The 14,826-nt window shown below is 59.4% G+C and overlaps 1 protein-coding gene, 1 long non-coding RNA gene and 1 pseudogene across 2 annotated transcripts; 2 read left to right on the forward strand and 1 right to left on the reverse strand.

Annotated features, from left to right (window-relative positions):
• Positions 1-182: 182 nt before the first annotated feature.
• LOC119109017 (uncharacterized) lies at positions 183-1,365 on the forward strand. Its single transcript, XR_005095380.1, has 3 exons — positions 183-248; positions 816-938; positions 1,338-1,365. It is a non-coding gene; the product is annotated as an uncharacterized LOC119109017 (long non-coding RNA).
• A 61-nt stretch (positions 1,366-1,426) lies between these two features.
• On the forward strand, positions 1,427-7,138 carry LOC119109014 (polycomb protein Sfmbt-like). The gene is given in 7 exon segments (XM_037232557.1): positions 1,427-1,519; positions 1,646-1,819; positions 1,821-2,069; positions 2,958-3,140; positions 3,762-3,914; positions 5,949-6,492; positions 6,834-7,138. Coding segments are annotated over 7 exon segments (1,650 nt in total). The 3' UTR covers positions 7,088-7,138.
• A 927-nt stretch (positions 7,139-8,065) lies between these two features.
• Positions 8,066-12,487, reverse strand: LOC119109018 (cleavage and polyadenylation specificity factor subunit 4-like; annotated as a pseudogene).
• Positions 12,488-14,826: the final 2,339 nt, after the last annotated feature.

Consider the following 14,826-nt stretch of genomic DNA (forward strand, 5'->3'; position numbering starts at 1 on the left):
TACAACATGAGCTGGTTCGCCACCACGGGCGCCGCGCCCTATCTGCTCACCACCGACATCAACGACGTGATGCTCAACAACGTCTGGAGGCGCCGATGCTCAGCGACACGCCGCGCTCCGTGTCGCTGCTGCCGGCGCCCGGCGGCGGCGGCGGCGGCGCCGGCGGGGGCGGCGCCGCCGGCGACCAGACGGCGCCGCACGATATGGCTGGCACCGTGCCGCACGAGTTCGCCGAGTGGGGGTACCAGGTGAGAGGCGGCGGGAGAGGGAGGCGCATATATATATATATATATATATATATATATATATATATATATATATATATATATAGTATATAGTATATGTATTGGTAACAGTGTTCTTGTCATTCATGATGATGCACGGATCGGTTATGGGGCATTGTTGGAAGATCTGCTGTATCCTGGATTGCTCCAATGTATTTATACATGCTTTCATCATGTTTGAATAGCTTTCTTATGCATCGGCAACACAATGATGAGTGTATTGCCCTTCAAAAGCGGCAACAGTGCACGTAAAAATATCATAATGTATCACACTGTTCATTATCCGCGGCGGCTGTCAGGTTTTTTTATTAAGAAAAACATCCACAAGATTATGGATGGCATTTGCACTGTAAGGCTGCCGCGTGTGTCCGGGCGCTGCTGGGCTGCGGTCGGAGCCGGGCTCGCCGCCACTTGAGCGGGGCTGCGCCGCCGGCTGAGCCGCGTGTGTCCGGGCGCTGCTGGGCTGCGGTCGGAGTCGGGCTCGCCGCCACGTGAGCCGGGCCGACGGCTGACTCCGTTCCGGGCCGCCAGGAGTACAGCGGCTACGACCCGGAGCTGAAGCCGGACGACATGGAGCTGGAGGCGGGCGAGGAGGAGGCGGCCGGCGGCCCCGACGCCCGGCGCAAGACCACACAGAACGCCAAGAAGCCCAAGGTGCGTGGCCGGGGCCGGCTGGCCGCCGATGGGTGCGATGTGAGGGCGGCACTGCGTGTGTGGGTGTGGGTGTGGGTGCTGTGTGGCGAGCTGTCGCGTGTCGGTCGCGCGTGTCGTTCGTCGAGTCACGTCTAGTCAGGCGCGCGGGGGTGCTGCCATGGGTACATCATTGTATTTCATGATATGGCACAAGTCCGTGTTACGTTCGAGTTGTGTTCGGCATGGCGTTGTATCGTTGCGGTGACCTGGCGCGTAAAACGCCTTTCTCCGTGATATTCGTCGCAGTTGGCTCAGAGACAGCAGCCGCACGTCGGCTGTTTGCGCGCCGCCCTTTTGACCGCGCGTCGGTCGGGAGGCGGGCGGTGCGATGCTGCGCGTCTGACCGCTTCGCGCCCCCAGGTACACCTGGACCCCAAGCTGAAGCTGAGGGCCCCATCACGTACGAGAAGGACGTCGACCCGAGTCTGATCCCGATCGTGCGCGACGGCATGGCGCGCTGTCAGAAGTGCGGCGCCATCGGCGTGCGGCACGCGTTCTACACGCGCGAGCGCAAGTACTGCAGTCTGAGCTGCGCGCGCTCGGTGGAGGGCCTGGCGGCCGAGCCGGACTCGGCGCCGGCCACGCCCGAGGCGCCGGCGCCGCCCGAGTCGCCGCTGTCGGCCGACTCGGCCGGCTCGCCGGACGCCGAGCCGGCGCCGCGCCGCGAGGTGGCGCACTCGTTCAGCTGGGACGGCCTGCTGCGCCAGGCAGACTTCAGTGCCGCGCCCGTGCCCTGTTTCCGGCACGCGCCGCTGGCGGCCGCCTGGGACTACGTGTGCGTCGGCCTCAAGGTGGAGGTGGTGAGCGAGCCGCCGGGCGGCGGCCTCGAGCCCGCCTGCTGGGGTGGGCACCGTGCTGCGCGTGGAGGGCTACCGCGGCCTGGTGCGCTACGAAGGCCTGACGGCGGAGGAGAGCGCCGGCCGCTGGCTGGACCTGTGTTCGGACGACGTGCACCCGGTGGGCTGGTACGCCACGCAGGGCCGCCCGCTGATCCCGCCGCCGGTCGTGGCCAGCCGGCACGCGGACTGGAGCCAGCTGCTGGTGAAGAGGCTCACCGGCGCCCGCACGCTGCCCACCAACTTCCATCACCGGGTAAGGCCGCCTCAGCTGGCCCGCTCGCCGAGCCGGCGTCACACGAAGCCCGCCACAGTGTAGCTGTCCCGCCGGTGTGCATCACAGGGCGACACTGTAGATCGACTTGCCCGTCGCATTATGACGCCGCCCGCCAGCTGTCATCACTGTGTAGCACCACCTGTCGGCGCGTCTGTCAGCGCCCTTTGTGAGGTAGCACTGCCCGCTGGCCTCAATGTGAGGGCGACTTTTCTGCCACCAATCCGCCATCATAAGGATGTTCACACGTTCGGACGTACGCACGCACGCACGCACGCACGCACGCACGCACGCACGCACGCACGCACGCACGCACGCACGCACGCAAGCACGCACGCACGCTGCTGCCGAATTCCGCCGCAAAGTCACCGCTGTCTGTACTCAGTCTATCATTTCTGCTACAGTACTGTTCACCCTGTGTGCCAAGTTCCATCATAATGTAGCCGCATTTGTCGAGTTGACCACTGGAGAGCACTGCCCAATTTGGCATAGATCAAGCGAGATTTGCTCGTGGTAGCTTCAGATTTTTACCAGTGATTTAGGCACCCAGATGTATGAACCAACCTGCGTTCTCTTTCACTTGACATTCTGCAAATGTTCTGGTGGTTGGCCTGTTGTTGGGTATGGTGGGTTGCAGTCAGCGCCCATTAGCTTTTTGCTATGTATCTGGTAGTTTGCTGTCCCCGATTTCTTGAACGTCCGTGGAAGCAGATTTTCTCATATCTGCATCGGCCAAAAGTTGACGTTTAAACCCAGTGCGACGCACATATACGTGGGGTGCTCAGGTCGCGCCGCGGTCTGTCCGGGCCCCCGAGTAACCCCACATGACTCAACTTGAGCTGGAGCGACACGTCGTGACTGGGCCGCCAGGTGCTGCGCAGCCTGGGCTCCAGCCTGCGCGAGGAGCAGGTGGTGGAGGTGGTGGACAAGAACTGCATCGGCCAGGTGCGCGCCGCCGCCGTCAGCCAGGTGGTCGGCCGCCGGCTGCATATCCGCTACCTGGACGCGCCCAGCGACGACGGCGGCTTCTGGTGCCACGAGAACTCGCCGCTGGTGGGTCCCGGCTCTGTCCACGCACACACACACACGAGAACTGGTGCCACGAGAACTCGCCGCTGGTGGGTCCCGACTCGGAGGGAGGGAGGCGTCCCCGTCGCCGTGGCGCCTCACTGGGGGCGACGCCGTGGCGTGTCGGCCGTGCGGCGCGGCAGTGCTGTCGTCGATGAGATTAATCTTGGTGTGAAGTTTGATCGTTGCAAAATGGAATTTGTGAACCGTTCCTGCCGCGTCATGGACGTCTGCTTTTTAAATCATGACAACAGGTTGCCTGTGTGGAGTGCGTGTGTGTTGTTTGCCATTTGACTTGATGCACCACTCCCTGGACAATATGTGTGTGTGCGTGTGTGTGTGTGTGTGTGTGCGGGTGCGGGTGCGGGTGCGTGTGTGCGTGTGTGCGTGTGTGTGTGTGTTTGTGTGTTTGTGCGTGCGCTTGCGCTAGCCGTGACCATGACTGACCTCCGAGGGCGTGCGGACGACCACTATTATTTGTACCGCGTCCCTTTACTCTGAACGTGCGTGTGCGTCAGCTGCGTTCGCTCCCCATCCGCCTGCTGGGTACGTGCGCGCGCGTGTGCGTGCGTGAGTGTGACCGCCGCGCGTGCGTCCGCGCCGCAGGTGCACCCGGTGGGCTGGGCGCTGGCGGTCGGTCACCAGATCGCGGCGCCGGCCGACTACCTGGAGCGCTGCCAGACGGGCAAGTACCTGGCCACCGACGTCACCGAGGACTGGCAGCCGCCGCTGCCGGCCGCCCCGCAGCAGGGCTTCACGGTCAGTCTTCAGCCAGCCTCGCCCGGCCGCCGCCTGCGCTGCCGCCGGCGGCACGGCGAAAACTGTGACGTAGGAGACTTTGGAGTTGCCAGATGGGATGGGCTACTTGGTTTCACCGACGCTTGGCATTCATCGGTGGCTTGCGATGTGCAAAGTGTAGAATGGCGTACGCTGTAGTTTTTCCAGGTGAACCCACCACTGTTAACCAGGGCCGGACCTGCAGAGCCGCCCAGAGTGCAGGCGGCTCTGCAGGTTCAGAGCCGCCAGAGTGGAGTGCGGGCGGCTCTGCTGGTTCAGAACCGCCAGAGTGGAGTGCGGGCGGCTCTGCTGGTTCAGAACCGCCAGAGTGGAGTGCGGGAGGCTCTGCTGGTTCAGAGCCGCCAGAGTGCGGGCGGCTCTGTAGGTTCAGAGCCGCCAGAGTGCGGGCGGCTCTGTAGGTTCAGAGCCGCCAGAGTGCGGGGCGGCTCTGTAGGTTCAGAGCCGTCAGAGTGCGGGCGGCTCTGCTGGTTCAGAGCCGCCAGAGTGCGGGCGGCTCTGCTGGTTCAGAGCCGCCAGAGTGCGGGCGGCTCTGTAGGTTCAGAGCCGTCAGAGTGCGGGCGGCTCTGCTGGTTCAGAGCCGTCAGAGTGCGGGCGGCTCTGCTGGTTCAGAACCGCCAGAGTGGAGTGCGGACGGCTCTGTAGGTTCAGAGCCGCCAGAGTGCGGGCGGCTCTGCTGGTTCAGAACCGCCAGAGTGGAGTGCGGGCGGCTCTGCTGGTTCAGAGCCGTCAGAGTGCGGGCGGCTCTGCTCCGTCGCTGTGATCACTGACTGTCAACTGTCTGTGTTCTCGTTCAGTGTCGGCACGTAGAAGCTGAACACAGGCACTGCTCTGGCTCCTACGCTTTGCGAGCCAGTCTCTATGATCTCCCGTTCGCGAGAATCTGACCTGTTCAGCCAAGGTGGTTTTAGATTTCATGAACCAAATGGACTTCGAACCAAACGGAAAAACCAAATTTATAGATGATCTATTCACCCGTTTAATGCTGTATGGCGCGAGTTCTCATGTGGCAAACTCAGGCCTGGTGAATCAGCGCGTTTCGCGTGCAGCACTCGCGCGTGCTGAATACATGAGAGATGTATGAGCGAGTGACTGCAGCGGTCATTTGACGCCCGTGAGTGAGCGTTAAATGACGCCCGTGAGTGAGCGTTAAATGACCGCCGCAATCGACGCGCTCGAAAATCAAAATGCGATCATCGTGACGGCTCTGGTGTGATGCTGTGGCTCGTGACGTGGGTGCTCGTGATGGAGCTTCTCGTGACGCGGCTGCTCGTGACGCGGCTGCTCGTCGCGGCCGTTTCGGTGCTGCCGCGGCCGCCGCCGCCGCCGGAGCCCTCTCGGGTGCCGAAGTGTTCCTGCGTAGACGTCGCCGGTGCTGATATAACATGTCTGACGCCCCTTGCGGGCGGCTGTGTGTCCGCTGCCGTGTCCTGTGTCTGTTGACTGTAGGTCTGTGGCTGTGTCTGCCACTGTGCTGGGTGCCTGCAGGCTATGTCTGCCGCTCTACTGGGTGTCTGCAGACTGTCTGCTGCCGTACTAGGTGTCTGTTGGCTGTCTGTCGCCGTGCTGGGTGTCTGTAGACTGTCTGCTGTTGTGCCGGTTGTCTGCAGGCTGTGTCTGCCGCCGTGCTTGGTGCCTGCAGACTGTCTGCCGCCGTGTTGGGAGTCTGAAGGCTTGTCTGCTGCTATGCTGGGTGTCTGTTGGCTGTGTCTGCCACTGTGCTGCGTGTCTGCAGGCTGTATCTGCCACTGTCTGTTGGCTGTCTGCCAACTGTGCTGGGTGTCTGTTGGCTGTGTATGTCGCTGTAATGGGTGTCCATCAGCTGTGTCTGCCGCTGTGGTGGGTGTCCATCAGCTGTGTCTGCCGCTATGGTGGGTGTCTGTTGGCTGTGTCTGCCAGCTGTGCCGAGTGTCCATCAGCTGTGCTCCACCCCTTGGCTGCAGCGGCCTGTGCGGACGCGGCGGCTGACATCCGCCCTGGCGGCTCTCCCGTCACCAGGTGGGCATGAAGCTGGAGGCGCTGGACCCGCTCAACCTGAGCAGCATCGGCGTCGCCACCGTCAAGCAGGTTCTGGGCGGCGGCTACCTGATGGTGCGGCTGGAGACGCTGCCGACCGAGCCGGGCCAGCCGGGCGGCGACTGGTTCTGCTACCACGTCAGCTCGCCATACATCTTCCCGCCGCGCTTCTGCCGGACGGTGGGCGTGCCGCTGACGCCGCCGCACGGCTACACGGCCGACACGTTCACCTGGGAGGCGTACCTGGCGGCCGAGCCGGGCGCTCAGCCGGCGCCGCCGCATCTGTTCCAGCGGCCGCCGCTATCGCACGGCTTTCAGCCGGGCCAGCGGCTGGAGGCGGTGGATCTGATGGACCCGCAGCTGGTGTGTGTGGCGACGGTGGCGGCCGTGGTCGGACGCCTGCTGCGCGTGCACTTTACCGGCTGGGAGGAGCAGTTCGACCAGTGGGTGGACGCCGCCAGTCCTGACATCTTCCCGGTCGGCTGGTGCCGGCTGGTTGGCTACAAGCTGGAGCCGCCGCGCGCTGGCGAGCGGCCGGCCGGCCGGCGCGCCGGACGCCGCCGCGCCGGACGCAAGATGGTGGGCCGTCGGCCGCGGCCGCCCGGCCGGCGTCCCGCCGCCGCCGCCGCCGCTGACGAGTCGCTGGCGGCGCTGGTGCCGGAGTTGTCGCCGCCGCCGCCACCGCCGGCGCCGGCGCCGGCGCAGCCACCCCCGCAGCAGCAGCAGCCGGAGCAGCTGGCGCCGGCGCTGGCTCCGGCGCCGGCGCCGACGCCGGCGGCTGACGCGGACGCGCCGCCGACTGCGCTCATTCCGCGCCTCGTGGACGCGGCGTCGGGGCCGGGCGCGGCGGCGCCGGCGGCCGGGCAGCTGACCCGGCCGCCTGGTCCGTGGCCGACGTCGGCCAGTTCCTGCGCGTCAACGAGTGCGCCGCCTACTGCGACAGCTTCCAGCAGGCGGGCGTCGACGGCGCCCGCCTGCTCGACCTCACCAAGCATCAGGTGCTGGAGCTGGCGTGCTGGAAGGTCGGGCCCAGCCTCAAAATCGAGAACCTCGTGCAAAAGCTGCGCGCGCGCGTGGCGCCGGCCCAGGCCCGCTTCATGGCCAGCTTCAAGAAGGTGTGATGGACCGTCCGCAGGGCGCGGTCGGGCGCGCGGCGGCCGCCGCCGAGCTGTGAGCGAATGGCGTGCGTGCGGCGTCGGGGGCCGGTATTTTTGCGACGGCGGCGTGCCGGCGCCGCCGGCGGACCAGCGTGTGATGGCGCGCGCGCGCGGGGCGGCCGCGGGCTCCCACCGCCAGCGGCCGGCGGCCGGCCACGCCCCGACGGCCGCCGGGAGCGGGTCGCCCCCGCCGCCGCTGGCATTTACAGTGTTTTTAGTGCTATTTGGTCGCAGCTGCGGTCGCGTTCAGTATCATGTTCTGATTGATTTAGACGGGCGGCGACACGGTAGCTGGAGGTTTAGCGCGGCGACGAGCCGGGGCACGGCCGGCGCGTGGAGGGCCGTTCGTCGCGAGGGCGCCCACCGCAGCGGCCGAGCTTGGTTATGTCGCCCCATGGACACTTTTGTACGTATGCTTTGACTCATTTCGCACTGATTGTCATGTCGTCCTCATTTCTCCTATATAAAGCCATAATTCAAACTTCGAGCGTACCTAGGCTGTATTGTACAAAATATACAATTGAAACACATGGCGGTTGCACGTGACATGCGACAGACACTCGACGAGCTTCCCCTGGAACATAACACGGGGCGGGGCTACCGCAGTCACCGTGCAGACGCGTCTCACAGGCGAGCACCGTCCAGACCACCCGGTGGCGCAGTCCTCTACTGTCCCCTGTTCCATGCGCCCGCCCGGGTCCAATATCAGTCATCATCATCATCATCACCAGTGCACCGGGGGAGAGACGACAGGCGGCGCCGTCTTCCGCGGCCTCCCTCTCCACGAGCGCACCGATCGCAGCGCGGGGCTGTGCGACCGCGGGACCCCACGGCCTCCAGTCTCGCGCACGCGTTGGCGGTGGACGCCGCCGGCCGGGTGGCCTCGGACGACGCAGGCGACGCCGGGCCAACTGCCGGTGGCGCCGGCGCCACGTGCCCGGCCCTGCCGCCGCGTGTCCGGCTCACGTGGCGCCCGGCGCCTGGGCGGGCGCCGGCGGCGCCGAGCTGAGGAACGAGTAGGCGCCGTGCGTGCAGCGGTTGGCGAAGTGGCCCTTCTCGCCGCACTGTGAACACACCGCGGCCCACAGTCGGTCACAGCGGGCTCGGACCAGAACACTGGCCGCCCGCAGACGGCGGCGAGATGTGGCGGGATTAAACGACGTGGCTACGGCGAAGTTTTTATTATTATATTAAATTCTTTATTATTTTTATATTATATATTTACATATATATAATTTTATATTAAACGACTGTCCCGACGCTTGGCGGTGGCTCCCAGCATTTGTGCGCGTATCACATAGACACGTACGTATTTGATATGCTCGAAATGTCGGTAAAAACTTGATCTTTGGTGGCATGCATGCAAGGCATGTGACAAAACGGCGCCACAGCGTACTTAAGCTTCTTAAAACACGAGTGAGGCGCCACTTTTCACAAGACGCGCTAAATTACGAAACGTAGCCAGCCGTGAGAATCCGGCTCTTTTCATCCAGTATGCGTCAAAAATTAACATGGGACATCGCCACGAAAAAAAATCAATTGCAAACAGCCCACAAACAGACCTGCAAATGGTTGGATATTGGTACCAGTTTATGCGCTCTCACGCAGCTGGCTGAGCCGCTCGTGCTGACAGTGTCGGCGGCCACCGCCCTGACAGGCCGGGCCCCCGCCGCGCACCCTCACCTTGTAACACGTGATGCGGTCCGTGTCGTGGCGACCGTGCGAGCCACCGCCGATGTACCGGGCGGCCGCCGCCTGCCGCCGGGCACGGGTTAGGTAAGGTCAGGTCAGGTAGAGTCGATGCAGAGGCACCCATAGCTAGCGGGCGGCCCTGCCGTCACTGCATGCCGAGCCACGCAGACTGCAAGTTATGTCGCCGGCCATTACTATACGAGACATTGGTAAAGCACGACCAAAGAAAGTTGTCCGCGATGAGCTTCGAACCCAGGACCTCAACGTTACACTCACGACGCCCAAGCCGGTAGCCTCCAGTGACCTGCCCCCGGCGCGGGCCACGTGACTGACCTCATACTTCTCCGAGGCCTGGCGCAACTGCGCCTCCCGCTTGTCGGGCGACATTTTGAAGCAGTTGACGACCTTGTGGCCCACCTCGCCGCAGTAGTGGCAGGTGATGTTGGACTTGCCCTTGGAGCCGGGCTTGCCCTCCTCGGTGCTCTGCGGCAGCTCGAACCGCGGACTGCGCACAGAACGGCAGCGTCAGCAGGCCCCGTGAGCCCCGGGCGAGGCGGGGGCGGCAGCGGACCGGGTCACGGGTCACATGGAGCAGCGGACCGGGTCACGTGACGGCGGGATACGGGTCACATGCAGCAGCGGATCGGGTCACGTGACGGCGGGCCACACGCAACGTACAGCGGCGGACCGAATCACGTGATAGCGGACAACGGGCCACGTGCAGCAGCGGACCAGGTCACTTGACGGCGGGCCACGGGCTACGAGCAGCAGCAGCCGGGTCACGTGAGCTGGCGAGCTGTCGGCGAGTTGGGCCGGGTCACGTGACGGCGGGTCGGGTCCGCCGGCGCCTCCAGCAAACACGAGACGGTAAGGGGCCCGCCGACACCGTCCGCCATAGACATTCCGGCTGTGCATCAGCGGAGCTACGAAGACGCAACAATGCTCGGTCGCACGAGATGGGATTGAGGGATTGCGATTGCGGTGGGATTGGGATTGTTCTCGAGGCGCGACGTGCGACACTCCAACAAAAGCAATGCACGTGCCTGCGTAAGGAGGCAAGGGATAGGCGAACGGGAGATGAAAGCGTGACGCCGCCGACCAACGCGCGTCGTCCTGCATGCCATAAAAGGACGGGGGGAAAGATCACTGCCGGGGACGGTAGCATTGGGCAGGGACAATGATGGTAGAGAATCGCTCAATGGTGGCACCCTCGTACATTCTCCGAAACAAACTTTCTCAGAGGCCGAGCCAGGAGCGACGGCTCCCAAAACGACTGTGAGATCGAACGATACGTCCCGACTTTATGAGGTCATCCTATACATACATCGCCACCGACAGATCGTTAAAGGCTGATACCGAGGGTCCAGGTCCACCGAAGGCATGCAGACAGGCGAACCTAGCACAAACCCCACAAACCCTACGGAACAAGACCACCCTCTACGGAAACCCTACTATGGAACAAGACCACCCTCTACGGAAACCCCACGACAATAGCGGACCCTGAGCAGGTGCACTGGCCGCGGCGGTGACGTGCGGGCCTGCTCACGTCCGCCGCCGCCACCCTGGCACCGGACGCAGCCACCGGCGGAGCCAGCAGACGGCGCGCCGTCGACAGCCACTCACTGTATGAGGCGGCAGCCGGCGCCGGCCGGGCAGAAGCCGGCCAGGATAGCTGAGGCAGAGCACGCGCCGCACGTGCCGGTTGCGGCAGAGCGGCCCGTGCCGGCAGAAGCCGCGGTCGTACCACGGGCAGTCGCGCTGCTTGGTCTCCGGGTCAATGTGCAGGAACGGACACTCCTTGTTGTGGCAGGCGTCTGGCGGGGAGGGCCGGTCAGTGGTGGGGTCAGACGACAGGCGAGGCTCCGTGGCAGCCGGCTGGGGAAGCGGGAGGGGGGGGGGGAACGAACACTCCTTGTGGCACGCGTCCGACGGAGAGGGCCGGTCAGTGGTGGCGTCAGAGCGACCGGCGCGGCTTCCGTGGCGCCGGCTGGGGAAGCGGGAGGGGGGGGGGGGGGGGAGAGAGAAGAGCCACGCGTCTGGAAGGCGACCGCGCCGATCAGCCATACGAAACGGTGGTGCCAAGCGGTGGGTGCCTCAATGATGCCATAAGTGGCACACATCTGGTGCCACCAACATCGCTCAGTCACAGAGGAGGAGGGAACATCATACTGGCCGCGGCGTGACGTCTAATGTACCAACACTCATTCATTTCCTAAACAAAAATCAAACAAATACTGAAAGGGGCACAAATGTCGCAGCTGTAAGCCTCACTAATCGAACTAAGAGATCTGTGACTATCAACATCCTATTATTGTGACGCCATAATGAAAACTGAAGAGCAGCTGGGTGCTACACACAGTGCCACATTCCAATAAGCTTTGTTTTCATGCTAAAAATCCTGTCTCATGAAATCAAACCCTCATTACGATGCATTCTATGCTACAAATAGCATTGATAAACCACAACGCATGGCCATTTGTCCATCAGCACCACAAACAAGCACTTATCATAAGCATCTGCAGGAGTCCCACCGAGATTCCACAGGCGGAAGAGTCCACCCTCGCCGATAACCCTTCTCAACGCCGCAGCGCAGAGGCGCCCACCGCGGGACGACTCTCGACACTACTCACTGAACTTGGCGTAGAAGTAGCACTCGGCATCTTGGTCATGTCGTACTCGTGCAGGAACTCGCACGAGTCCCCCTTCTTGCAGAGTCCCGCGCAGCCCGTGCTTGCAGACGATGGAGCGGTCGCCGCCGCAGGTGTCGGAACGGGCACAGGTCTCCGCGCGTGCACCGACCCTTGGCGAAGAAGTTGCACACTCCCGACATGGACTCTGGCGGCGCGGCGGACGGCGCCGTGTGTAGCGAGTGGGCCGCGGCTGGCCGGACCCACCCACGGCGCGTTGGCCGCAGCGAGCGGGTCCGCTGTTGGGAAACGCTGTCCATGTTGGGGGAAGACGCTGCAAAAGCACTGCTCCTTACAGAGCAGTTGAGCACCAAACACCAGCAGAGGCTGTTCACTAATTTCAAGCACGTCTGGTTGAATGGACGGAGGATGCACCAGTGCGCTAGATTAAGACAATGTTCAGAGTTGATACAATACCTGCCAGGACTGAAACGGACTCGTGCCACATGACCCAACGCAGCAACGCACTGGAGATTAATCGCCAATATCCACTGCACAACATCAATGTCCAAACACTGTTCAGATGGTAACCACTGACTACGCCGAGCCTCTGCCTCGAGACTTTGCTGACCAGTACTCGCTGTACGCGCCATAAACACGAGCGACTCGGTACTCACTGTCCACGCGGGACTCGGCCGCGTCGGTACTCGCGTCAAAGAGAGGACCCCGCCGAGTCAGTACTCACTGTCCATGCCGGCGAATGGCAGCGACTGGGCGCCCAGCTGCTCCCGCAGCGTCACCTCGATGTCGAACACCATGTCGTCCACGTTGGCCACCAGGGTCTCCATGATGGCGCCGCTCCTCAGCCCAGTCCGGCCGCCGGCACTGCACACCGCTGCCTGTCTGCTGACATGGTGGGGGAGCACACTATTGGCTTTCCGGTGCGTAGACACGTCGCTGGCGCGGGCAAGCTGTGACTGGGAGTATATTATCAGCACCAGTGCTGTTCAAACACTTAAAACACTAGGACCAATGTCTACTTGGGTATGACTCACATCTTACAACTGCCATTAGACAGCAGAATGCAATTTCCCAAACCCCAGTATGTCTGGGCTGCAACAAAGCAGAATGTTATATGCCCTTGATACATTAGCATGTGTCTCTTAAACACTATATGCAGTGCGGCAGTGTCTGACAGGTTCGCTTGGGGCTTGGGTCTGCAGCAAACCGTTTTTTTAGAAATCATTTGTATAACCCATTGGCACATTCTGCTGACTTCTTTGGCTTCATTCTTTTTTCAAGACTGTGTTGCTGGGATGTAATAATTCCACCGATTTTTGCTCTTTGCATGACCCCTTAATATGGAGCAGCTGGACACATTTTAGTGATGCATTTCATCATGGAACATTCTTGGTTGCATCATAATACCCAAACATGTAAAAAGGCAAATTCAACTCAGCCTGAGATCTTCTGGGTGACAGAAAAGTTGCCTATTCTTATTGTAACACAATATTTTTGCTCCACAGGGAAAAATCACTTCTATGAAAATTGTCTCCAGTGTTTTGTGTGCCATGTTCCTTAAGCATTCATGTGTACTACTCTAAAGCTTTTTTCTCACCCACTCAATGTGAAAAACATGAAAAAGCTTGAGAGATGGGCACAAATTATCTTCTGTATCTTGCATTGGAAGGATTAGAACCATTTTCATTCTATATCATTTAGCTCTTTTCCTTCCCACCAGATATGGTCATTTTGCTCTGAACTGACGAGGTTCAGATGAGGGGAGAGGGCAAAAAAGCTGAAGCATTGACTCCACAGGTCCATCCTAATATTGCAACAAATTTAACAATTTTGCCATACAAAGCATTCATGCAGGCCAAGTTTGACAGCTTGTGCATGTCTGGGTAGAACGGACTGCAACTTTGAATGCCTGCATCAATCACTTTATGCAGCATAAACATTATCTGTCATACATCAGGATATTTTACTATATGTGACAGGCTCTATGCATCATTCTCATCACAAGATGTGGAGAGGTGTGTGGACGATATCCTGCTGATGCCATAATCAATGTGCTAAAGCAAAAGTTAGAAAATATAATGGAACTGCCAATGTGATCAACAAATTCTTCTCAGATTATTAACCATTATCATGGTATGGACTTGGTTTGCATCAAAACATGCCACCATTCACCTCCTCCCAAATTCCCAATGGATTATAGGTTCATTGGTATATAACAAAGTCAAAACACTGCAACACATCAGATTGTTGACTATCATGCAACAAAATCACACAAAAACACCAAAGCCTTAAAATTTGACCTCATGCAGTTCTGATATCAGTTGGTGCTTGAAATAATCAAAGGTACTTGGACTATTCCTGCACAATGACAATGTGCATTATACAAATGTTATTCACCTTGCAAATAAAAGGGCAATTGGTTGCACATAAAGACAAACACACAGCACAAAATGACAATTTTTGTAAACTTCAAAATCATGTAGAATTGTTTTACTTAATCATAGATTAGTGACCTGAGATGGCAAAAACTTGATACTTGAAGGAGAGGCATGCATATGTTTGACATTCAGCTAGGCAAAATGTTAATGTGATGCAGTGAACCACACAGATGTTCCTAAACACCAGGATGGATGATTGTGTTACCCATGCTTGGCATTGCAAAGGTAATAGTGCTAACAATAAATACACTAGATGATGTAACCAATCATGCATATAACACAGCTGGTTTGAAATAGATCTCATGCACAGTTTGTCCAAGAGTGTGCATGATGCAAAAATGCAGACTCAGGCCGCCTGAATGCTTGCATGGTGAGCAATTTTTGGCTGTGACAAATTGGTTACAGTCCCAAAAAAACCAATGCATAACTGGATGCTTTAAACATCAATCTGAACAGTTATGGCCACAACATGGTCACATCACAGCTTGGAATATTCATTCTTTTAACTAAACAGACATGCTTCCACTGACCACACGCATTCAACATGGCACACTGACAAATATTGGCATCACTGGCAAAGGCCTCACACTTCCTGGTGCTGACTCCGTTAAGGGAATCTAGGATAAAACTCATGCAATATTGATATCAGCAGATGCATAACCCAAAACACCTCCACTTCCAGAAACCTCCACCCCTCCAGAATTGTCATTTCACTCTTTATACAATATATGTACAATTCAAAGTGTTTTTCTCACACCTGTCAACCCTGCATATTTCTGAATCTGAGGTTTAGCAGGCAGTGTGCAAGGTCTACATTGATGATATCCAAATATTCTGGTACCATACTTGAAACCCAGTTTAGTTTGAGCATTTGGGAAAACTGAAAAGGAGGGAAGCTTCTTCAAAATGGCCCATTAGTATTTCA

The sequence above is a fragment of the Pollicipes pollicipes genome, unplaced genomic scaffold (genome assembly GCF_011947565.3).
Source record: "Pollicipes pollicipes isolate AB1234 unplaced genomic scaffold, Ppol_2.1 Scaffold_7221;HRSCAF=8561_pilon_pilon_pilon, whole genome shotgun sequence".
Lineage (NCBI taxonomy): Eukaryota > Metazoa > Arthropoda > Thecostraca > Pollicipedomorpha > Pollicipedidae > Pollicipes > Pollicipes pollicipes.